General features: G+C 57.3%; 1 protein-coding gene across 14 annotated transcripts in view; it reads left to right on the forward strand.

Moving 5' to 3' along the window:
• RALGPS1 (Ral GEF with PH domain and SH3 binding motif 1) overlaps nucleotides 1-24,267 on the forward strand; it is a 290,080-nt gene that overhangs the window by 254,929 nt on the left and 10,884 nt on the right. For 7 of the 14 annotated variants that reach the window (XM_073806615.1, XM_033858613.2, XM_073806619.1 and 4 more), the window contains 5 exons: nucleotides 6,707-6,833; nucleotides 8,222-8,379; nucleotides 10,603-10,654; nucleotides 21,151-21,234; nucleotides 22,621-22,726. In XM_073806615.1, the coding sequence (XP_073662716.1) occupies nucleotides 6,707-6,833; nucleotides 8,222-8,379; nucleotides 10,603-10,654; nucleotides 21,151-21,234; nucleotides 22,621-22,726 (527 nt within the window). The remainder of the gene's footprint in view (nucleotides 1-6,706; nucleotides 6,834-8,221; nucleotides 8,380-10,602; nucleotides 10,655-21,150; nucleotides 21,235-22,620; nucleotides 22,727-24,267) is intronic. The other 7 variants (XM_073806617.1, XM_073806618.1, XM_033858615.2 and 4 more) reach the window with 4 other exon arrangements.

A 24,267-nucleotide genomic window follows, 5' to 3' on the forward strand; every position in this document is an offset into this window, starting at 1 on the left:
ATCGCTTTGAGCAGAAGTTCTTCACTGGGTGCCCGTCAGAATCACCTGGAGATCAGCGCCCCCAAACCTCCCCTAGGCCAGCAGAATCAGACCCTCCTGGAATGGGCCCAAGAAACTCCATTTCTCACACACCCTCCAGATGCTTCTGATACAAACATGCCCTGGTTAAGAATGACAACCTCGAAGAAGCTGATGGCGGCGTGGAACCCCTCACAGGAAAATGCACACATACACGAAGCTTAGCCACAGTCCTCGCCGGCTCCCATGGACCCTCCCAGGGTTGGTGAAGTCCAGGCCACGACTCTCTGACTTCATTATTATGGGTTGGTCTGTCAGAGCCCCGTTCTTGAGATGCCATATGCAGGATGGAATTGGTGGTACCTCAGGCAGCACCCCCTCTTGTTACCGAATTATGTCGTGTGGACCCTGCTGGAGCCTTAGCCTGAGCTCTCCGTCTCAGCAGAGGAGGGTTATTTTTTCCATTTGGGTCCCGATGGGCAAATGACGAAACAGAAGCTGAGATCAACACAGCACAAGCTTTATTCAGTGGCCAAAGAATGGAGAAGCAGGAACTAAATTCACAGATCAATTCATTTTAAAGAGTAAAGACAAAGGGAGGAGGAGTGAGGCTAACGATGGGGAGACGGATGCATTCGTCTGCCGGGGAAGGGACGGGGCTTTTTCGAGGGAGTAGGGTGCCACCCCCTTTTTATCCTTCTTTGGTCCTTAATGTCCAGTCCCGGCCACCAGTAGATGTGTCATTTAATGTGCTAATGTAGTCAGATCAACATATAATGAGACTCGGGGTCTGTTGGAAGTCAGCTTCGTGCCATCTTGGTCCCAGCTGGTTCCATGTGGTTTTTTCTTTGTGTGTGTGTGTGTGTGTGTGTGTGTGTGTGTGTGTGTGTGTAGCTTCCTTTATCATCTCTGGACCCTTTAACTTAAAGATTGATGTTCACTGCTGCTAGAGTCGGGGGTGTTGGCAAGTTTTGAGCAAGGACACTCCTGCTAACAGAGGAGGTTGATGGGTTTTGAGCAAAGACCTGGAGCTGCTTCGGCAGCACCCTCTCCTGCCACCTGGCCGAGAGGCGGCGTGATGTGGTGGGGCCTCCTCGAGAAGGTTCTTTGGGCTGCAGACAACAGAGGCAGACTCTGGCTGGGAGGCTGAGCAGCCAGGCCAGGGAAGGCCAGGGGCCACTGGGACTCCCTTCCACCTCGCTTTTTGCCTTAACCGTGAGCCTCTCTCCGTAGACCCGGAAACATGGCCATCGACCGTATCTAGGTTTTATTTCCCATCCCGAAGAGAGATTGTCCTCAGACATTTTCCTGGCCCAAATCTGAAAATCCTGGGGAAGGTGTCTCCCCCAAGCCGAGGTCAGGGGCAGGGCCACAGTGGCGCTGGTCTGGGATTGGCTCCCCTGTGACCCCCATTGGGAGAGGGGCGATTTCTGGCCAAGGTGCTGGGCAGGTGGTCCCAGGTGCCCCCTCTGTGCATTCACAAGGCCTAGACTTGAACCGGATTCCACGACAACCAGCCCCCTGTCCTCGAGGCTTAACCTCCTGAGCTTCTGCTTCCCCATTTGTGAACCAAGGCTAATAACGGACCTCAGGGGGTGTTGTGTGGGTTAAATGTGAAGGCACTGCAGGGCTGTGGCAGACACAGATGACGCTCAAATGGGGTGATCAGAGGAGAGTGTCAGAACGAGGGTGTCGGGAAGCCCAAGGCACAGCCCAGCTCCCCCGGCTAGAAACAGTGGGGCACTGTAACCGCCCCTAGGCCTGCAAGGGTGCAGGGAAGCAGCGGTTACCAAAACCAGAGCAGAGGGGGCCTGGAGACTGCACCTCTCGGGTGACCACAGGAGAGAGCTGCAGGAAGCAGTGCCCTAGCCTCGCTGTCCTCCCTTCCCCTGTCTCTGGCCCGGGCTCCCCATCATTCTGAGCTGACCATGAGCCAGACGGAAGGGTGCCCACTGACGTAGACCCCGTAGTGCAGCCCCTAGTTCATGGCACAGGGTGGAGAAGGACGGATCTGGAGTCCAACACAGCCCCTTAGCACAGTACCTGGCACAGAAGGGGCGTCCACTCATTTTTCAAGTATGCTCATTTTAAATGACGAAACATTTATACATAGAGAATACCCATTGTACCTCCCACCCATGTTTAACAGAAGTTAACATTTTGCCGTACTTTCTTTATATTTTCCTAATTAATTACAGATAGAGCAGAAGTCCCTCTCACCCCATCCTTTCCCTTTCTTCCCTATGGAGGTGTCTACTGTTCTGATACAGTTTGTGTTATCCTGTGTAAATTTTTGTGTTTTACTACAGGTATATACAAACATATATACCATTTTCGGGTATGTTTTTAAAATTTTACATAAAGGGCATCATGCCATCCACATAAACATTCTTTTGCAACTTGCTCTTCCAACTTAGCATATGCTTCTGTGATTTTATCCGTACTGATACCTGTGGATCCAGTTTCTTCATTTTTTCCTGCTCTGTAGAATTTGTTGAATGAATAGACCACAGCTCACTTATCCATTTCCCTACCGAGGGGCATGCAGGCTGTTTCCACATTGAACATCATTGTAAACGTGTCCCCTTGTGCATGTATGCAAGAGTTTCCTGAGGGCAGACACCCAGTATTGGAATCCCAGGGTCATGGTGATGCCATGAAGGCATGGCATCTTCACCTTTACTCAGCATTGCTAATTGCTTTCCAAGTATTTGACACTCAAATGAGCCCCAAACTAGCATTCCTGTCTCTCCACACCTAGCCAACACTTGATATTGTCACGCTAATTATTTTTTTACAGTCTAATGAGGTGAAAATGTACCTCGTTTTTACTGTAATTTGCATTCCCATTAGTACCAGTGAGGTTAAGGCATCTTTCCCTATAGTTATTGGTCATTGGGGTCATTTCCTCTTTTGTGAATTTCCCCGTTTGTCTCCTTTGCCAGTTTTCTGGGGGTGTGGGTTTGTCTCTTTCTTACTGGTATTTGAAGTTCTCTATAAATCTGAACATGAACCCTTTGCTGGTGATGTGGGTGACAGATACCTTCTCCCAGACTACAACTTGCCTTTTAACATTGCTTTTGCCGTCTTTTATTTATTTGTTTGTTTGTTTGGGTGCAGAAATGTTTAATTTTAAATGTAGTCAAATTTATTCATTTCTTTTCCTTTAGGGTTTATGCCTTTTGTTTCTTTCCTTTCCCCAAGGTCATAAGGATTGTCTGGTTTTTTCCCAGTAGTTTTGCATTTTTGCTTTTCACATTTATGGCATTAATCCACTTGTATAATATAAGGTAGGAGGACTCTAATTTCATCTTTTTCCACGTGGAACCCAGTGGTTCTAGCCCCACGTACTGAAAAGAGCCTCCCTACCCTCTGAATTGTAATGCCGCCACCACCATGAAGCAAGTCCAGGTTTTCACTTCTGATTCACTGAACAGTTCTCTGCCCATGCCCCAACTCCAGACTGTTTGAATTACTATTGTTTTGTGTTTGGGTCTGATACCGGGTAGGGCAAGTCCTGTACTATTCTTCGTAGGATTTGTCTTGGCTACTTTGTCCCTTTATTCTTCCATCAGGACTGTAAGATCAGCTGAAATGACCAGGTATGGCAGGGAGAGCACCATGCCCCTGGCAGTTTCAAGCAAGGAAATGACATGGTCAGCTTTCCATTTATCAAACACTCATGAATCTGTATGGTGGTTGGATTTGAGAAGATTAGACTGGTTGCAGGAAGAAGATAAAGTGTGGGGACCCAGACCAGTCGGTGACAAGAGAGATGGGCAGGGAGGGGTCGTACAAAACCTAGGGGCCTTGGCGATCGTGTACAGCAAGTGAGAAGAGCAAAGCCAGTCACCGTCTGGAAGAAGCCAAGACGACCCCTCCTTCCAGGCCAGGTGACTGAGTGGCCAGCAGGGCCTCCAACCAAGGCTGGAAATACAGGAGGAGGGTCCAGGTTCAACCCTGGCTGAACTTGTGGTATCTTAGGAAAGTTCAGATGGAGATGTCATGCCAACGGGTGGATATGTAGGTCTCAGGCTCAGAAAAGAGGAAGGCGGTAGAGACTTGCGTCATCAGCCGATCTGCTGAGTTAAAATCAAATCAAAACCAGGAGCCAAAGAGGGAGGCCTGGGTAGACAACACCAGCTGCTGGAGGATAAGGAGCCCGTGGAGGAGGCAGACTGACGGCGATTGAAGAGGCACAGGGAGAAGCAGGAGCACGTGACGTCACAGACGCCCAGGAAGTAGAGCCTTGCGACGAGCGATCGCGAGCGTCAGACACCAAGGGTGCTGGTGAGGAGGCCGATGAGCGTTCAACGATTAGGCCAAAAGGAGGTCAGTGGGAATGTCATCAGGAATGAAAACCAGGTTCAGCGACTTGAGGAGTGAGCGAGGGGGTGACAACGGAGTAAGGAGGAGCAGGCCTCTGTCTGAGGAAGCGTGGCTGGCCGGGAGGAGAGCCGGGGCCGAGAGGAGAGCCGGGGCCGGGAGGAGAGCTGGGGCCGCGAGACCGTTTCACAAATGAGAGACTCGAGTGTGTGCACAGGCTGGGGAAGGGGACTGAGTGGCGAGAAGGGGAAAGTTGGGGGGGGGGTGACTTCTCAGAGGGAACAGTAGGGCTGGGAGGTGGTCCCGGCTCCCCAGGCCTGGCAGGCAGGCTGGCGTGGACGGAGGTGCACCTGGCAATTGCAGAGCCAGGCGCGAGGAAGACCAAACTTGACAAGCACAGTTTTCTCATGGCAGGAGAGTGGCATCCTTTGGAGGGGAGGGGGTCTAAGAGTTGTGCAGGGGGCTGAAGGAGGGAGGAGACTCCTGGGGAATAGCTGTTGAACGGAACAGCGGAGACCTAGTAAGGGTGTGGCGGCGGGAACTTGGGGAAGTGAAGGAGAAGATGGGGGTGGGGGGTGCGGCGTGGAGGGGGTGCAGGGAGTGGGATGGCAGCTGGGAGCAGGAATTCAGAGCTTAAGATGATGTGAGTTCCTTGCCTTGTGAACCCTCCGAAGTGCCAGAGGGGAGCTAGACTTTCCGCAGTGGACAGGCTGGGGACAGGGGTCATTGTTTTGGACACTAAAATAAGAATGAACCAAGCATGCTGGAGGACATGGGAACCCTTAGGTCACTTGTGGATCTGCAGCATCTTGTGGTGGAGGATCTGGAGTCCTGGATGGCCTCGGGCCTCATAGGCCCTCCAGGACGTTCCCCAGCACGGCCAGGCAGCAGCCCCTTGGTCTGCAGGGTGTTTGAAGTGCTCCACAGGAAGTGGCCCAGCCCCTTTGTGGAAACCCTGGCCCCCACTTCCGGTGTCTGGCCCAGGTAGCTAAGGCTAAGTTGGCATCTGGGGTCACGTCCCTTTGAGACAGGCTGGGACCTGGGGCCCTTTGCTGCAGGGCTTGCACCTGGACAAACGTCTCCTCCAGCAACAGATACAGAGAAACTATAAGGGACTAAAAATAACTGCGGGCATGGGCAGCTGGGGCAAATTATGAACAATAAGATACCAAAAGGCCAAAACCCAACTGCCACTTCTGAGCAGGGTACTACACGTGATCCCTGCACACAGCACCCCCAAGGGGTGGGCACACCCCCTAAGCCACCCCTCCAGCCTGACCCACCCATCCACCCCTGACCTGACCCCACGAAAGGAACCAGCTCGCCCCCCTTCAGGGAGTGAGCAAGGGAACCTGTTACTTGTTTTCGCTCCCCTGTGAGCATGAGTCCGAGTAAAGCCTTGCCTGAATTCCTCGTCTGACCTCTTATCAGTTTCTGTTGATTAGAGTCCAAGAACCCGTCTTCGTAACACCTTATACACCTCCCTTCCCAAGCCACAGAAACTAAAGAGTACCACAGTGGTCCAGACCACACCCCACAAAATATAGCTGTGGACATGGCCAGCATGAAGGATTCTGCCTCCGTCTCTGCGTGTGCGGCTCAGTGGGGTTTGTGGCCCCGACCCCCTGGCTCTGATGACCTCCTGTTGGCCCCATGACTGGGGCTGAGGAGGACAAGGTAATATTATCATAATAAAACCAGAGTGAACGCTAACTCTGCACACATTACTACATGACCCCTCCCAACCACCTGCCAGGTGAGTGAATTATTCCCACCTTTCAGATGAGGAAACTGAGGCTCCGGGAGGAAGTAACCCGTCCAAGGTCACCCAGGCAATAGCTGAGAGGCCAGGGGTCTGAACCCCTGCCTACCTAGCTGTGCTTCCTCTCATTAAATCCGCTGCTCCCCAATAAGCCCTCCACACATCCCTTTTTGTCGGATGTGTGGTTGAGAACAGAAAGTGGCCGTGGAAGGGCACAGGGTAAGGGCCCTGGACCTGGACTCAGAAGTCACGCTGTTAAGGCTCAGCTCTGCCACCCGAAGAGTCTCACCGCAGGGAAACAGTCCAGGCTGCTGATCCCTGCGTCCAACCCCACGTCTGTCCACGGCACTCTCCCCCGTATGAGCAGCAGGGCTGCCCAGTCAGGGGGCCACCACGCAGAGCAGGACACTGGCCCTCCTGACGGTCGGTTGTCAGCCTGGAAGCAGGGAGGGAGGGGTCAGGGTCTTGTGAGTGGAAGCCCACAGGACTTGGGAGAACCTTGCCCCCCATGACAGCTGGGCCAGGTGCCTTCCCCCAAACCCGGCCCCCCTCCCCTGAGCCTCCGCAGCACCACCATCACTCTCTCTGCTCTGTTCACAGCCCCCGCCGGCGGCTCCAGTTCTGCGAGGTTCAGCCGGCGGCCCACCTGTCCTGACGCATCTGTGACTGGCAGCCTCCCCACGCCCCCAGTTCCGAGACACAGGAAGAGCCACAGCCTGGGCAACAAGTGGGTGACTGAGCGAGCACCCCCTGCTCCCCGGGTCTAGACGGCTGAGCGTGGGGCGTGGGCTGAAGGGCTGCTGGGAATGCCGGCCCACCGGACCCTCCCCCGCCCATCTGGGAGTCACTGATGGGCACTCTCGGCGTCCCGGGCTGGTGCCCTCTCCTCAGGCCTGGCACGTGCTCAGGAAGAGTGGGGGCATCCGCGGCAGCACAGCCTGCGAACTGGTGACAGGGTTCCACGGGCTCGGCAGCCAAGGGAGGAAGTATGTGGGGAAGGGCAGGGAAACAGTGGAGGGATTCCAGGAGGTTTGCCTAAGCTCAGTTAGTGCCTCCTTGTGGAAAACCCCAGAGTCCAGTGGACACCATGACTGTCATCCAGGGAGCACTAGGTGCCTCATGGTGCTTGGGTACTGGGGCTCAGAGTCTCTGCTTGCGAATTGTTGCAGAAAGCCTGCAGAGCAGTGAGCCTGCCGCTGGTTCACCCAGCTGTGTGGGGCTGACAGCTGGGGGACATGCATGGTCCTCAGCATGGCTGGGGCAGCCATGCCCATGTCCCCAGGGTGTCAGGCACAGAATCCTGAGCAGTTGGGTCCCTTCCTCCCTCTCTCCCCCCTTCCCTCCCCCTTCCCTCCCCCTTCCCTCCTCCCCCCTTCCCTCCTCCCCCCTTCCCTCCTCCCTCTCTCCCTCCCTCCCTCCCTCCCTTCCTTCCTCCCTCCCTCCCTCCCTCCCTCCCTTCCTTCCTTCCTTCCTTCCTTCCTTCCTTCCTTCCACCATTAAGACACAAGCCCCAACCAGCCCAGACCAGCCCTGGAGTCACTCACAGGCTAGAGGAGAAAGGGTTGCTCTCCAAGTGTCTGGGGCTTGCTCTGTGCTGGACGCTCTGCGACGTGCCTGTCCAGCATTCTCTCACTGAGCCCCTGCAGGCCTCCAAGCTAGGCGCTATATGATACACATTGTAAGAACGAGGCTGGTGAGGTTCGACAGGTGAAGTACCTTGCAGTGGTGAGTAAGGCTGGAGTGAGGATTTGGACCAGGTTTGTGACTCCAGCACCAGACGTGCTGACCGCAGGGTCACACTGTCCCTTCGCTTGTGTGGCCCCACGGCTCACCAGCACCATCCGCTCACTTGAGCCTCACAGTCATCCTGGGAGACAGGCAGGGCAAGTATCGTGAGGCCCCATTTGACAGATGGAGAAACGGAGGCTCAGAAGAAGGATGTGACTTGCCCAAGGTCACATGGGGAGATAGGGCAGAGCCTGGACTTAGACCACGGTTCTGGGTGGAGGTCTTTCTCCTGCAGCTGTGCCGTCTGCTCAGGACGCCAGGGCAGGTGTAACCACGGTCACTCCCTAGATAAGGAGCTTTGCCTCTTTCTTCCTTTACATTTTCCAGTATGATGTGTCAGTTGAGTGTAGTTGAGAGTAAAAGTGCGACATTCCCATCGGAGAAAGCGAGGCACCTGCTGGACGACAGCGTCCTGGAGTCGCGCAGCCCCCGCAGGGGCCTCGCCCTCGCCTCCTCCTCTGCCGTCACCAATGGACTCGCCCTCGGTAAGCGTCTCCGGCCTGCACACCACAGCGGGTGGGCCACAGCCCGGCGTGTGTCTGTCTCTGTCACCGTGCAGTGCCCGGTGGCCCCTCACCGCCTGCAGAGGGGGCTCCCCACAGGCATCACCAGAGCTAGGGAGACCTTTGCTTCCCAGCCTCCGAGGCTTCACAAAATGCCCTGGGTTTGTCCTCATCCTGCTGGTGGCCCTGAGAGGGGCAGGCAGGCTGGACAAGGACCTGAGACCCGCCATCCTTGGCCGGCAACTGCCGAAGCCTGGTCGCTGCCCCCGTGGGGCTCTGTCCCTGGGGAGCCATGGCCCCCGCACGTAGGGCAGAGGAGGAGGTGCTGCCCAGGGACCGCAGCAGGGTGGCCACCAGGTGCTCACTGTGCCCTTGTCTTCACACTGAGAAGCCAGAGTGAGGGGGGGTAAAAAATTGATCTGGGATGAAAGCATATGTCTGAACTTCAGCCAGAAATGGTGCTTATGTCCATGGAAGGACAGAAACTGAGCTGCTGGGGCCAGGAGGGGAGGGGTCAGAGCTGAGGATGACGTTGAGCTCTGGTCACAGGTCTGTCCCGCTGCAGTGTCCAGGTCACCTGATCAGGTCACCTAGGTCATTTCTGCTGTCAGACAAGCGCACTCTCCGCTGGCTGTGTCCTTTCAGTGTGCCCATGCTTCTGTAGTCTGTGTGTCTGTCTACTTCCCTTAACAGGGAGCCCTCCTGGGGCTGGCAGCAGGTTAGTCGGAGGCCTGTAGGGTGGAGGGCCCCTGAGCATGGGACGGAAGAGGGTGGTGCGGACAGGACAATCTGGCAGGAATCTCACATCCCACGTCCTCCTGAAATGAGGCCCGTCTCCGAGGCAGTGCCACTGCCGGGGGCAGCTGTCTCCTACCTCCTGGAAAATCTGTGACAAGCAAGGTCCATGTCTGCCTTCTGTCCAGGAAGGAGGTCATCCCACTTGGACCCGGTCGGGGGTTTATACCAGCTTAGAACAGTGTAGCCTGCGGTTCATGGGTGTGCCTTGGGGAAAGAATTCAGGGTCTGTGTGTTGGGGAAAGGCTGGGATAAACCACGTAGGCAGGTCTCTTCCCAGAGACTTTAACGTGCCTATGGGCTCTGTGGGTCTCCCAGAAGGCAGCGGAGTCTGCAGGTTCCCTCGTTATCTGGGCAGGAACCATCTTCCTTGGAGAGTCCTCTGGGATGGGGTTCTGAGGAACCGGTCTGGGAAATGCTGGCCCCAGAGCATTCAGCTGGGCAGCAGAGCGGCTGTTTTACATCCAGGAAACTTTCTGAGCTGTGCCTGAGCCCAGGCCTTTCTATTCCTGAGACAGAAAACTGAGTCAGACGCAATGCTGTCCAGTATCCAGGCGGGAGATCACCAGGCAGTTTGGTTCTCGGCTCTTCTACTCGGGAAACTCAGATGTTTTTCCGTTTGGAGCTGAAAGGCTGGGAGCACGTTACCGTATGTGCACGTGCCCTGTCTGGAGCTGAACTGGTCCCCTCCGTCCTGTAACTCCCAAGGGACCTGAGATCTCCTTTTCCCCCTCCCACTGCCCAGCTGTGGTGTCAGCAGGCAGCCCAGGCAAAGAGTGTGGAACCCAGGCCCCTCCGAGAAAATCTGTCTGCTGTCCTCGTGGCTGAAGCCGGGCCTTGGAGAGTCCAAGTCGGCCACAGGGCAGGCCTGGGGGAGGGCTGGGCCCCGCTGTGTGCGCACTGCCCAGGATCTGAAGGGTGCTCCGTCGGGGCCTCTGTCTGCTGCTATGCAGCTGCTCCCTGACCAGCGTCTAGTCGAGCCCTGACCTTCGGAGGAAGAAGTGTGCTCGTTTGGCCCCTGTCTTCACCAGGTGAGGCCTGTTTGACACTGGTTTTACTTGGGCCAGAAGGGAGGCGGTGGTGAAGCCAGGCCAGGCCAAGACAGAGGCCTAAGGGTCCAGACCCCAGAGGACTGGTGGGCAGGCAGCTGCAGCCCTCAGGGGCAGGAAAGGGAGTGGAGGACCCACCCTCAGGGGCAGGAAACAGCGGGACGGGATGGGCCGAGAGTCAGAAATAGCAGCAGCAAAGCAGAAGCCGAGCCACGCTGACAGCCACGGGGTCAGGAAGCTGTGCCTCCGGCACGTCTGTGCAGCTCGGGGCCCGGGCCCGGTGACCCAGGAGAATGGGCCGCTCCGGGTGGCCCCTCTTCTGCGAGGCCGCCGCACTCACCCATCTGTGTTCCTCTTGCAGGCAGTAGTGAGAGCTCAGAGTTTAGTGAAGAGATGTCTTCAGGGCTGGCAAGGTGAGTGTGGCCTCTGCTCGGCCTCCTTCCCAGGGGGGTCGCTCAGGGCCCGGGGAGCTGGAGACCAGCCCCCCCGACCTCACCGGCGGCCCAGCCTGGTGAGGCTGCCCTGTGGCTCCCGCAGGGCAGCGTGCGCAGCCCACGGGCGGGGCTGCCGAGGCAGGAAGGCCGCTGGGCAGGATGGGCATGGGACGGGCGTCCCAGCCCCTGCTCGGGCAGCCCCGCGTATCACCTGGTCCAGAGCTGGCCCGGGAGTCTGAGGCCAGCGCCCGAGGAGACCTGGGTGCAGATTTGGTCTGAAATGAGGGTTCTGGAAACCAGACGCCTGAGAACGGGCCTCGTCTGGAGACGGGCTTGTGGCTCCGCCTGGTGGGGTCTGAGTGCGCTGCACCCCCGTGGCCTCGGGCCTTTGGGCCGACACCTGCCATGCTGGGCACTGGTGAACGAAGGGGACCCTGGCCCGGGGTTGGGCTCCCTGCAGCCCGCCGTCTGCCCCGGGGATTCACCCCTTGCGCCTACTCCACTTGCTGCCGCTTCCTCTGCGCCAGGCACCAGGTGGGCTCTAGGAAGACAGGGACTCTGCACGGGGAGCTCCCACAGCCTAGGCGCCGCTGAAGGTGAAGGGCATCATGGCGACTTAAGTTCTGAGGGGGGCCAGGGAGACCCAGTGATGCAGAGGCAGGTCTGCACCGTCCCTCAGAGTAGCCCTTCCACTAGCCTGTGTGCACAGGCACACACACACTCACATGGACACACATGCACACACGCTACACCCTCTGCGTACACGTGTATGTACACACATACACATGCACACTCACGTACGCTCACACAGATTTGGGTGTACATTCACAGTGCAGGCATACATGCCTCACATATACACACACTCCTCCTCTGGTGTTGAGGCCGCCTGTCTCCTCAGCCTCCACAATCATAAATGACCAGAGGAGGGGTGAATCCGGCCGTCCCTGCAGGGCAGAGTGCTGTCATGTGGGGTAAGTGATCTTTGCTGAGCACTCCCTGTGTACCAGGCACTGTCTTGGTCTCTCCCAATCCTCAGACCTGGCTACGTGGTAGTTACTCGTAAAATGTCCCTATTTCGTGCCTGTGGACAGCAAGGCGTGGAGAGGTGATGTGGCGGTCCTGCCTCACCCGCCCCTGGTGGGCAGAGCTGACCCACGTCCACCTCCCCCGATCATGGGGCCCACATCATCACCACCATGCCTCGTCCAGAGCCGCTGCGACACTGCAGGGACTGGCCCCACGTCAGTCAGCCGGTCCATCTGTCCTCGTGAAACCCTAGGTAGGGGGCTAAAGAGGGGGAGGGACGATGCCCTGAGCCCTCGGAGCTCCTCCCTCTGTCCCGCCGCAGGCCTCCTGGAGGGATGTTTGCTCTGATTTGGGGAGCACAGGCAAACGGGCCCCACTGCCCTCTCCCTGGCCGCCCCAGGGAGGGGTGAGAGCCAAACAGGTATAGGGCAGACTCCAGATCTGATGAGCAGAAGTCTGACTTTTCTCAGCACCGGTCAGGGGACTCCTGGGGCAGCCCTGAGGAAGGGGGCTTACGGGCAATCCAGCACCTCCCCAACCACGGGCCAACGAGAGGACGTGGATCCTGGATAGTATCCACACCTGGACCTGCTCATGGCTCGTTCGTTCCTTCGTTCACTCATCCATTCCTCGTGATCACTCGTTCGTTCCTTCGTTCACTCATCCATTCCTCGTGTTCACTCGTTCATTCCTTCGTTCACTCATTCGTTCATTCATTCAAAGCTGTTTATTAAGCGTTGCTCCCTGCCAGACACCTTGCCAGTCACTGAAGGTGGCAGATACGGTTCCTACTAACCACGCGCGACTGAGATCAGAGCTGCCAGGAAGGAAGGTGGTGAGAGAACTCCCGCTCAGGGAGACGGTGCTGTGCTCCACTCAGGGGGAACACCAAACGCTGTAGCGTGTCTCTTCTGTCTCTTTCACTTAGGATCTAGCATTAGACCCGCTCTCCATCTGAATGTCTCTAACAGGACTCTGGGTGGGCTTTCTGGCAAGCGCTGGTCTCACAGACAGTTGGCCTGTGCAGGTGTCCAGCCCCGCCTCCAGGAGAATGGCCTGTCCCTCACCTCCTCGGGACCCAGCTCCCAGTCCGGCCCCTTCTTGCGGAGGGGAACAGGAGACCACCTGCTTTGGAGGATGCTGGCGGGGCTAGGATGTCCCCTCTGGCACCTTCCGAGACCCAGGGTGGTCCTGACGGTCCAGACGCCAGCTGCCCCTCGGCCTCCAGCTCCCGCGGCCCAGCCTCCAGTCTCCATTTCCATCCTGCACTGGCCTCTTCTCATGTCCCCCAGAAAGAGTCCACTCCCTCAAAAGCATGTGAGCGTTCTAGACTTTCCTGGAGACCCCACGGGAGACTTGGAGGGGATTTAGCTCACACGCTTTAACATCTTTGTAAAATGTTACTCGTTTCTCTCACAGTTCAGTGACCACAGTTCCTGTTGCTGCCTGGGCCTCCTTATTCCTAACCTCCGCCCGCCCAGAGCCCAGGCCCACGGGACCTCCGTCCACGCCGGCCTCCCCCATGCCACGTTGCCCCTGCTCACTGAAGGGGAACAGATTCCCTCTTCCCCGGGAGCCGGGCCTCACTCTTCCTGGCCCCAGAGACCAGCGGCTGCCCCCAAGGAACCTCCCCTCCCAGACCCCCTGCCCGCTGTTCCCAGCAAACGCCGTAAGAACCCGCTCTCCCTGCATCTTTACACGTGCATGGGTGGACGGTGGCGTCAGAACCAGAGACAAGTGTGCAGGAGAGGGCTGGGCCAGTCCCCACAGAGGAAGAGGTCCTGTCTGTTCCAGTCCCCAGAGGCCAGGCTGGGAGAGGGGGGCAGCACCTTGCCCCACAGCCCTGAAGCTTACAGGCCACAACCTTCAACTGACTTGCCCACCAGCCCCCCAGCCCTGGTGACAAGCTTGGCTGGCCTTGGCCAGGAAGAGACATGGAGCCAGATACCAGCACGCAGGGCCCAGGCCAGTGACCCAGCCGCCGGCACACACCCCTCTGTTGGTCTCAGGGCACATCGTAGTCAGCCTTTGTGCTGCTGTGAACAGGCAGGTAGGACGGTTCTCGTTGTCTGGCCAAGGGTGGGATCGTGTGGCCCATCTTGCAAGTTTGCCTTCCCTGATTCACTCCCCTGGACGTTTCAGCCCTGTGGCCCCCAGGCGTCCTTGGGTGGCAGCCGGAGCTCAGGCTGTGCCCAGTGGTTCCTGAAGTGGCCAGCCTTAAAGAGCACCCGCTTTGGAGCCCCCAGAGTCCCGGGACCCGCCCGGCTGCCCTGGCGGAGTGGCCGCAGCCAGCCACTGTTCCTGCTGGGCCTTCTGCCGCTGCTCTCACCCTCCTGTCCCTAATCCAGCTCAGCCTCAGCAGGTCACAGGGCCCGTGGGCTGAGGAGGGACGGGAAGAGACGGGAGCCCTGAGGCGGCCAGACCCTGGGCAGTGCTGGTCATTTCTCAGCCCCCAGGCGGCCCCAACGACCCTCCCTGTCTTCAGAGCCCAGAATGAGGACAGAGTGGTGGTCCTAGGTCAGGGCCCTGGGGAGCCAGAGGCTGGAGTCTCTGGGGAGGGGGCAAGGGTGGGACACCCCTCACGTCCCTGACCTGGTGTTTTCTCACCTGGTCCTGGGAGTGGGACGAAGGCAGGAGAGCCCTGTGTCACATCTGCTTTCCCAGGGAGGCAGGGAGGTGGCCCCGGAAAGGCATTTTCAGTGCATCCTGGATGAAGTGGAATGTGGGAACTGTGGACGCTGCACCAGGCTGGCCTCAAGCAAACCTCAGCCTCCTCAGAAATGGCACGGGGAGCGGGGAGCATTAGTCGGGCCTGTCGGTAAGAGGTAACAGCTGCTTCTTTACGCCTGCGCTGGCACTGAAGTGAGAACAAGAACCTCAGCCTAGGAGTTAAACATTTTAAATGAGGTTTTTACAGAGAGCGAAGTGGATGATGGGGATGAACACATATGTGTGTGTGTATGAAGGTACATAATATCATTCCTCTTGGTTGTCTCTGCTTGTAGAGTTACTGAGAGACTTTCTTTATTTTTTTTTTCCTGTATTCTCCAAATTTTCTACAATGGGTAAATGTTTCTTTTTCACCCAGGAAAAAGACAACATTTAACTTTCTGAAAGAGGGTGTAATCAGAAATGTTTCCTGGTCACTTTTTAAGGGGTGAAATATGAAAGCACGTCACAAAGTTCATTCCGAAATACTCAGCCATCCTTCTGCTCTAGTCTGACGTTGCCAGGCTGTGCAGAATGGCCTTCTCATGGGACAGACAGGCCAAACTATGGGTGGCGGAGAGACTAGGAGGCAGAGGGGTCCTTGGAGGAAGCCCCTCTGGTGGGAGAGGGTAAGGGAGCAGGAGAGGAAAATGCACCAGCCTCCTCAGAGCAGAGCTGTTCACTCTCCTTCCTGGGGAGGTCGAGCTGCATCAGGGGGCCGGTCACAGCTCACGGACGGACCAGGTGGGAGACAGAGATTCAATCCACGATGCCAGGTGCACAGGGGGTCATGAAGAGGACGAGACGGGAAAGCCCAGCAGGGGGACCCGAGTCAGACTGGGGGTTCATGGGTGGCTTCTGGTAGAGGCAATGGTTCAGCAAAAGCCGAGGACATTGGGTGAAGAGGACCACAGTGGGCCCTCAAGGGGGGTCCTGGGACCTGAGGAGGCTGCGAGGCCTGAGTCGTGTCCAAGGAGGGGAGAGGTGGCCCAGGGAAGCTGCGTGTCCCTGAGTCTCTGCAGGAGGGGTGGGCTCCGTGATGAGCCCTGGTCTCTGAAGTTCTGAATGTGCCTCTGCAGAGAGAGGTCGTCGTGACCTCTGGACACTGTCAGCAGCGTTGTGGGGTGGAGGGGTGGCCAGGGCTGAGGCCAGGGCCGCCTACTCTCTCAAGGACCTTGGCATGTCTCTCAAGCTCTCCGAGCCTCAGGTCCCCCAGCTCTACAGGGAGGATGCTCACAGGAAATACTGGACACATAGGTGCAGTTGCTCCTGGCGGGGAACTTACTCTGGGATGTGTATGAATTTCGCTCAGTAGGAACTTCTCGCCAGCAAGCAAGAGATCCCGGAGTCTAAGGCTGGTTGGGACGAAGAGAAAATTTCCCACCTGGCAGTTCAGTCGTCATGGGGTGGATGGGCTACAGTGCAGGCAAGTGTCTGCCAGCCCTGCTGGCCTCCAGGGTGACTCTGAATTGCCGGGAAGGCCCCTTTAAGAGGGTGCTGTCGACAGTTGGCCTGTAGGTGCTCTGGGGTGTAGAGGAGGTTGGGTGACACGGTTTCCGCACTGTGCTGTCTTTAGCCTATGAAATCTTCTAGCATCCTTAGGAAGACCCCAGGAAAGTGGAGTCATGGCAGCAGAGCCCCAGGCCTGCTACCCACAAGTCAGAGTCTTTAAAACACTCCTTTTCCTCCCGGAGAAGGTCAGAGGACTCTGGTAGATGCCTTGGGATTGCCAGGGTTCAAGGGTGCCTCTTGGGCCCCAAACTCTGCGGCATGTTAGGAGAGGGAGGCGAAGTTCTGGGGGCGATCCTGGAGGCAAGGGGTCCACTTCAACTGAAGTGCAGCCATGAGGGTGGCTGTTCTCAGGGTGACCCTCACAGAGGGCCTCACTGCCCCACCCCTGTCCCCTGTGGCTGAGGCCCTGGAACCCCCCAGGCTGGTGGCCCTCCCCTTCCTAGCCCTCAGTCTGGTTCCCGGGTCCATCGTGCTGCTCCGTTCTGCTGCTCGGCCTTGGGTGGCAGCCCAGCTGGGTGATGTGCCAAGCTTCTGACTTTGGTCCCCCAGAGATGACATCTCTTGCCTGTTGTCAGCATCGGACACTGACGTCTGGTGAGTTAGGCTCCACCCAGGAGCTCAGGCCCCTCTGGGAGAGAAGAGCGGGCAACAGACCCTGGCCTTTTGCTTGATCCTGTGCTTGGACCTGACAGACAAGGGCTGGGCCCTGTCTGCTAGCTGCTGTGGCTTCACAGGTAGCTGAGAAATCTCTGCCCACAACCTCTCTGTCCAGCACCTACAACCTCTCAGAGTCAGGTCCTAGAAGGTGAACAGGACCCTCCTTCCATCTGGTGTTGACCCTTCTCTATGCATACCTGCTATGCTCTCCTCTCCTTCTGCAGCCCAGATTTCTAGACCTCTCAGCTCACACTGGGGAAGCTTGATGCCTCATAGCTCCCAAGTTTACGTGTTATAGCTTCAGCGAGCCACAGAGCCTGACTGTCAGCCTCTCAAATCTGGTTCTTAACTGCCAAGAGAGAAAACCTGATTGACCTGGCTTGGATCAAGGGTGGTTCTGTCCCCTCAGCTAAGCATGCAGCGCAGATATGGCTCCTAGGGACCCACTCAGTGGATCAGGGACGCTACCCAGAGAAAAATGTGATTCCCAGGCAGCAGAAGTCCTTTAACAAGTACTGCAGGAAGGGACATCCCAGGCCCAGCAGAACTTAGGGTGGCAGCTTCCTGCCTGCAGATGAGGGTAAGTCATTAGGTAGCGGCAAGGACCAAGACCTGGTCCAATGGGACGGTTTCCCAGCAAGGGTTTACTGGTACAGGTGGACACTGTTGATGAACAGCATCACTTGAACCCTTCCACAGGTACACTCCTACCAGGGGCTCTGTGCACTTGAGATAGAAGAATGGTGGGGGGACTGGTACTTCTGCTAAGACAAGATTACTGAGGCCTCAGTGTAATTATTATCCAAGACTTCTCCTTGCTCCCCACTCCTGGACCAGCAACAGAGACTCAGGGCTTTCTGATATTTAACCCCCAAGATACCTGCCACCTAATGTGTACCTAGAAAACTACTGAGGAGAAGATGCCTTTCAGACCTGCCTCAGCCAGTCTGAATTCTCATGATGCTGTTGGCCTAAGCAGGACCCTGGCTGCTTCCACCTCAGTGGCACCAACCATCTTCCTCTTCCCTGTGTTGTGATCTTGGGCAAGTTACTCCACCTCTCTAAGCCTCAGACTCCTTGTCTATAACGTGGGGATAAGAACAGTGCCTGCCCCACAGTATTGTGTGATTAAATAGGATAGTGAACGAGTACTGCTTAGCACGTTGCCTGGTACCCATCCTCCCCGCCATCACCATCATCCCATCATCTGATCCTCCTCATCGTCACCACCCTATCCCCGTCATCGTCATCTTTATCATCCCCATCATCATCATCATCTTCTTCTTCTTCTTCTTGAACTCGCTTTGGGCCTGAGGCGTTCCACTTGGTTGCCAGCTCACAGCTTCCCCAGACCAGACTCCCCATGAGGAGAGTGGCCTGCTGCAGCCCTCTTCCCCCAGATCCTCCTGAAGATCTGTCCCTGAGAGGGAGCAGTAGAATGGCCCTCCTGGGATACATTCTGTTCAGCCACTTGTTCCCAGTATGTTGCTGGGAAAGGTGTCTGTGGTTCTGGAGTTGGGAGCCCCCGTCGGTTGGAGAAATGCCTTTATTTCTGGAGTTCACCAGATACCACTGCCCACTCATTTTGCGTTTTCTGGCCGTGAACATTCAAATAACAAATCTTCTCAAAGCACTGGAAGTGGTTCCAGTGGCTGAAGATCCTGTCTCCTCTGTGCTGATGCTAGCCCGCCTGGGCCCAGCCAGAGCCGCCCCACCTGTCACAGCCCTCCTCCAGCCCTGCAGTGCTTGCCTTGGGAGGGAAGATTGGCCACCACCCTGCCTATAGTCTCCTAAAAGCTGGCCTTGGGGAAAAGTCACCATTACACTGCACTTCAAAGCCAGCGATACTCCCCAGGCTCCAGGTGGAGCAGGCTCTGACCTCCCCTACCTGGAGTAGCTTGACTGATGCAGGCCCTTGGCTCATGTGGAAAAGACATCCTCCCTGTGTGAGCACTTGTGTCTCCATCCCTAGTGACAGGCCAATGGGTGGCTTCACCCATTGGTGAAGTGGCTTCACCTCCTTGAGCCCCAGTTTCCTCGTCTAAGACAGGGTGAGAACAGCGCCCCTCACAGAGCTGGGAGGAACGGTGTGTGGAAGCACTTAGCCACCTCCTGACGGGCGGGCGATAAATGACAGCTGCTCTTAAATGTCAGGCAGCCAGAACCACCAGGAGAAGACTCCATCGGGGGAGTCAAGGGACCAGGGACCTGGGAGGTGGCCCCAGCCCAGGAGATCCAGGCTCTACAAATCTGTGGCCATCCAGCCTCACAGACACTGACAAAGCCCGCCCAGTGTGAGCTGCAGTGGGAACCTGTGAGTAGGGGTGCCTCTGAGAGCGGAACGCCAGGAAGCCGCCCACATGGTGCTGGCTCCAAACGAGGACCCTGTCCCCATGGCGGACTCCTCCCCATGCGACAACTCAACCTCTCTCCCACCCTGAAAACTGTGGCTTCAAATCCTGACTTACTTGGCTCATGCCTCGGTTAAGTGTCTTCACATCCCTGAGCCTCAGTTCCCCATTCTGGGGAGGATGATGGTGCTGAAACAAAGCTCCCGTGAGATAGTCAATGGCCTGCCACATAGGAGCGGTCATTAGTGACTGTCCCGTGAGCCGCCCTGTGACCCCCGGCGTCCCTGCGCTCCCCCCAGCAGTCCACTGCCCTTGGGAGCACCTCACTCCTTCAGGAAGAGCGTGAGGAAAGACTGCTTAAAAGCCTAGACTGGTTGGAAGACGCTGACTTAAAGCTCTCTGTCAACAAACGTCAGTCCTGCCAAACGTCTGTTAAGTGTGCAGCCACGGAGTGTCTCAAAGAAGCGGAGAGAATGATGGAGAGACGGTAGCAGCACCAACCACATCGCCCCGTCTGCGGAACAGTCCACTGTCATCACACAGTGTCCTGGGGTACCAGGAACAAAGACTCGTGAGAAGAAAGGTGGAGAAGAAGGGGCCGGAGGCTCCATCTCCAACTCCAAACAGACGGCGGCTCAGAGCGGGAATCCAGATCAAATGAGGAGACGTCCTCCGGGCACAGAGATGCTCACTGTCAGACCCTGCCCTGACTCATAAGCGATCCCGGTTACAGCTGGGCGGGGGTGCGGGGGGAGCGTCCCTGGAGGCAGGCTGTTGGCGCTCTGCACAGCCTGCTCAGGCACGGGGATGTGACGTGCCGTGGTGTCATGCCCAGCCGTGAAGAGTGGGAGGAGTCAGTGTGGCCTGTAGGCTGGGAGTTGAGCGTGTCGGGACCTCTGAGCCACGGCCCGTGGTGCGGGTGGGGTGGGCCTGTGACCGTCATCTGTCACGAGGGTTGGGTGGGGAATGGGCTGAGGCCCATTACGTTCGAGGACTTGGGGGACCAAGCACATGCTGCAGCTCTTTGTCACCTAAAGAGGAGTGGCTGATGGACGAAAGGGACAGGGTCCCGGGGCAGTCGACCTGGAGGACCATCAGACTCCCACCAGCCCTGAACGTGGGCTTCGGGACAGCAAACCCAAGATGGTCATCAAGAACAGTTCCTTCTTGAGTGGAGGATGGAGGGGCAGAGAGCAGCACAGCCCCCTCTCGGAGGAGCCTGAGCTCGGTGACGGCGCGATGCACCTGCTGCCGTGAATGACGATGACCCCACACCACCCCCCAGGTGTCCAGTGCCACGGGGGAACATGGGGCAACCTGGGACTGGCAGTGGACAACAGAGGGAACACTTGAAAAGGACGTCTGGACCTTGTCTGGCTTTATAAATTGGGTTGCATCATTGTTTGGCCAATGGAAAGCTATAGCCCAGGGACAGACCATGCTGCAGGGGTGGGGAGAAGGTGGAGGATCAAGTAGACACAGGAAGTCATTCTGCCAAGAGAGGAAAAGGATAAAGAGAGGAGAGGAAGACGGAAGCCTTCCCCCACATAGGTTAAGATCCCCACCTGCCCTGGAAGCTACGTCTTCCCCTGGAAAGGCTCACTGCTGGGGAACTACAGGTGAGAGAGCGGCCTGATGGGCAGCCCACGGAGAGGTCCTGGAGCACCAGTTCTTGGAGTCTGCAGCAGGTCACAGAGCAGGTTTGCAGGGAACCATCTGGGGCCAGCAAAGAGACTGTCCGATGGAGAAGACGTAGCAAACGGAGGAATTCAGTAGTGCCCGGGTGAATAATGATGCTACACTGCCCCACCCCATCCCCACCCTGGGCCAACACGCAAGACAGCCCACAATTCCGTGTCTGTGCGCTTTTAATTGGATTGACCATGGAATATTTGGGCTACACAGGGATAAGGGGTGTGCCTGGATTCTAGTCATCCCCTTGACACTGGAAGAAAGGTGAACATTCAGTTAAAAGGTTAAGGAAACACTTACCTGGAGACTTGGGGACTCGCCCTGTTGGAGGCTCCAGGGGTGTTGTGTTCACTAACCTAGCAGCTCCAGCTGTGCCCCAGATGTGCTTGCAGTGTGACTGAGGAGGCTGGGGGAAGAGTTGGGGCTGAGGCTTCCTGAGCTAATGACCACATAGTCTGCGATGCCCTCGCCTCCTTCAGGAGTGGTCTTTCCAGGCTGTTGCTAAAACTCAACCCTTTTCCTCTGAAGCAGGGGACGTCTCTATGCCACGCTGGGGCCCAACTGGCGGGTTCCAGTTCGGAATTCTCCCAGAACCCGGAGCTGCGTCTACAGGTATTCATTTATTCATGTGATCATTTATTCAACAAGTAGCTCTATGGTGCTTGCTGGGTGCGAAGCACTGTGCTTGATGCTGCCGACGAGACGGACTCAGCCTCTGCCTCAGCCTGTAGGGCTGCTGCTTCAGGAAAGCAGAAACGGAACAGAAAATCACGGGTGCCGATGGGCCAGAGAGGAGGCCTCCCTGGAGAAAAGACTGGAAGAGTGATAGGAGTCAGCCAAGTGAAGTGAAGAGAGGTGTAGGGGGAAGAAGAGTACCTGCAGCCCAAGGGACAGCCCCTGGGGCCGTGAGGCAGGAAGAGCTGGGTGATTTGGGGAGTGAAGGAAAGTCCTCGTTGTAAGAAATGAGTGGGGGAGAGGGTGGCAGGCGAGGCCAGAGAGGTGGGCCAGAGCCACGCCCAGCAGGGGGAGAGGATGGTGGTCTCAAAGGCACTGGAGGGGTTGCCTGGGGGTGGGGGGAGGGTATTGGCAGAGCCAGGCCATGCTGGCCACGGTGTGCAGGGCGCGTGGGAGGAAGGCAAGCGTGGACACAGGGAGGTCAGGCGAGAGTATTGGGCAGTCGTTCAAAGGATGACCAAGTTCTGGCCTGAGTTGGGGGGAGTGGGGTGGCTGAGATGGGCATATTTAGGGCATGGGATCAATGAGTCCTTGGGATTGATGAGGTTTCGGGGGTGAACTGACGAGAGGAGAGAACCCCCAGGTTTCTGGCTCCTTCAGCCAGTGGGTGGCGATGCCTTCCACTGGGATGCGGAGGGAGCGCTGCTCGGCTTTCATGCAGGGTTGAGGGAGGTGTCTACGGGAGGTGCCTATCCAGGGAGCTGAAGCGGGTGCTTAGGCGAGCGGCCTGGGCTGTGCTGCACTTGGACTCTTCACCTGTAGGTGGCGCCCGAATCCCCATGGCAGAGGGGGAGAAAGGAGCCCTGCCGCAAAGGCGCAGGGCATGGGGGTTTGGGGCCGCTGCCCCCCTTTTTACTCCATCCCCTCCACTCCCACTTCCTCGCTGCTCCTGCCAACACAGGAAGGAGGAGGTGCTGCGCAGGCCCCAAGCTCCGCAGGTGGAGAGGAAGCCAGGATAGGGCACGGGTGCTGCTGGGGGCCTGGATTACGGGGAACGTGGGCACCAAGCCTAGAGCCGCTCAGCACTCAGAAGGACGAGGGAGGTGCAAGTTCTCAGCTGTGGGTGAGCCCAAGGCCACCGTCCTTCAGGTTTTCCAGGCCCTCGGGGCCCTCCCCTCCCTAGCCTTGCCCAGCACTGTTGAGTCCTTGTCCTGTGGCGCCATTATGGACCCGGCAGTGGGGGACCCGTGGGCCCCAGTGGGTGAGAGGGTGCCTGACCTCAGCTCCTCCAAGGCGATGTCTGACTGGTGGTCTCCCCTGCAGCCCCACCGGCCCGTGCATCTGTACGCTGGGGAGCTCGGCAGCGGTCCCCACCATGGAGGGGCCTCTGAGAAGGAAAACTCTGCTCAAGGAAGGACGGAAGCCCGCGGTGAGTGCAGAGGCACATCTGTCTAGAGGCGGCATGGGCAGCAGGGAGGGCATGGGCTCCAGAGACCGGCCAACCGGGTTTCCAGTCCAGTTGTGCCACTGAGTGGGCAGGGCCTCAGTTTCCACATCTGTAAATTGGGATAAAATAGTCCCTACATCCTGGAGGACTTGGCAGGACTGTCACGTGTGTGGCCCTGCACACATTGAGCAGGCGGGGAATGGGACTGTGTGATTATCTTGAGGGCAGGTGGAGGCCTGGAGACCCTGGGAGTCAGGGAGGGTGCTGTGCCTGAGACGGGCAGCACGGCCTGGGTGGTATCCCGATGCAGATCCCCTCCCCCTTCGGCAGCATCATGAAACGCGTGGTGGAAAGGACAGGGACAAGGAATCAGGAGGCCTCTCAGGCTCCCCCACCAGCCGCCGGGTCACCACGTGCTGAGCCCAGATGTCCCTGGCTCCGTGACCCCTCAGCCGCTTGCCAAGACCTCTTTGTTTGTTCTACGGAGCATCCACGGCAAGCTGCCTGCAAGCCCGCCTGTGAGCCGCAGCTCCAGGCAGCGTCTGCCCGTGTCTGCTCTGGCCTTCCTCTCCTGCCCTGGCTGCCGCTTGCCCCGTGCACTGCCCACAAAGCCACTTGGCGATGCCCCCTCCTGCCGGCGCCCCGTGTGAAGATGCCAGGCCCCTAGCCGAGGTGCTGCTCTAGAGGCTCCCCTGTCTTCGGGTGCTTGGTGGTTCTTGGGTGAGGAGAAGAGTCTGCATCCCAGCCCTGGGCCACACTCCGTCCCTTGGACCCAGAGTGTCACAAAGCGTCCTGCGACATGAGGCCCTATACCTGGTCTGCTGTACAGACCTGCTTGCTGCCCTGCTGTACCGGGTCGAGGCTCCAGTCATTCTGAGGCCAGAGCGAGACACTATTGTCCAGATGCTGGTTGGCCCGCTGGTGAGCGATGAAGTTAATCCAGGGGGTCATGACCCATATTTCTGAGTAGGATAGAATAGACTGGAAAATGTCGGAGTTTCTTACACATAGTAAAAGTGAATATTGTTTCATGAAGCTTCTTTCAGTTCAACATACATATGCACATGTGTTGTACACACCTGTGGGTGTCATCAAAAAGGTCTGAAAGCCAGTGCTTTCACCATCTGAGGTGACGCAGTTCCCCCACCAACCCCGCGCCCCGCCCCCCGCCGCCCGCCAGTGTGAAGAGGAGCCTTGTAGGTCGTGATGCCGAGCGGTCTGCTTCATGCCTAGAGGAACAAAAGCCACACCTGCAGCTTGGCCCTGCCAGGCGTCCCCTCTTCTGGCCATAAAAGTGCTGCCATCCGCTTGCAGCCAGAGCCCCCATTGCAGACATTACGGTTCTTCTAGGTTATGGTTTAGCTTGTCCGTGTTTTGAAACTCTTTTTCCCCAGGACATTCTTGGGTTCAGGTCACCTGAATACATAGAAGTTATGCCTTGGCACTGCCCTAAACAAGGTGGGAAAAGGAAAGGCTCTTGGGGTAAAGGAGAGGGAGGGCTTAGGCCTGATGAGCTACTGAGG

This window comes from Tursiops truncatus, chromosome 6 (genome assembly GCF_011762595.2).
Source record: "Tursiops truncatus isolate mTurTru1 chromosome 6, mTurTru1.mat.Y, whole genome shotgun sequence".
NCBI lineage: Eukaryota > Metazoa > Chordata > Mammalia > Artiodactyla > Delphinidae > Tursiops > Tursiops truncatus.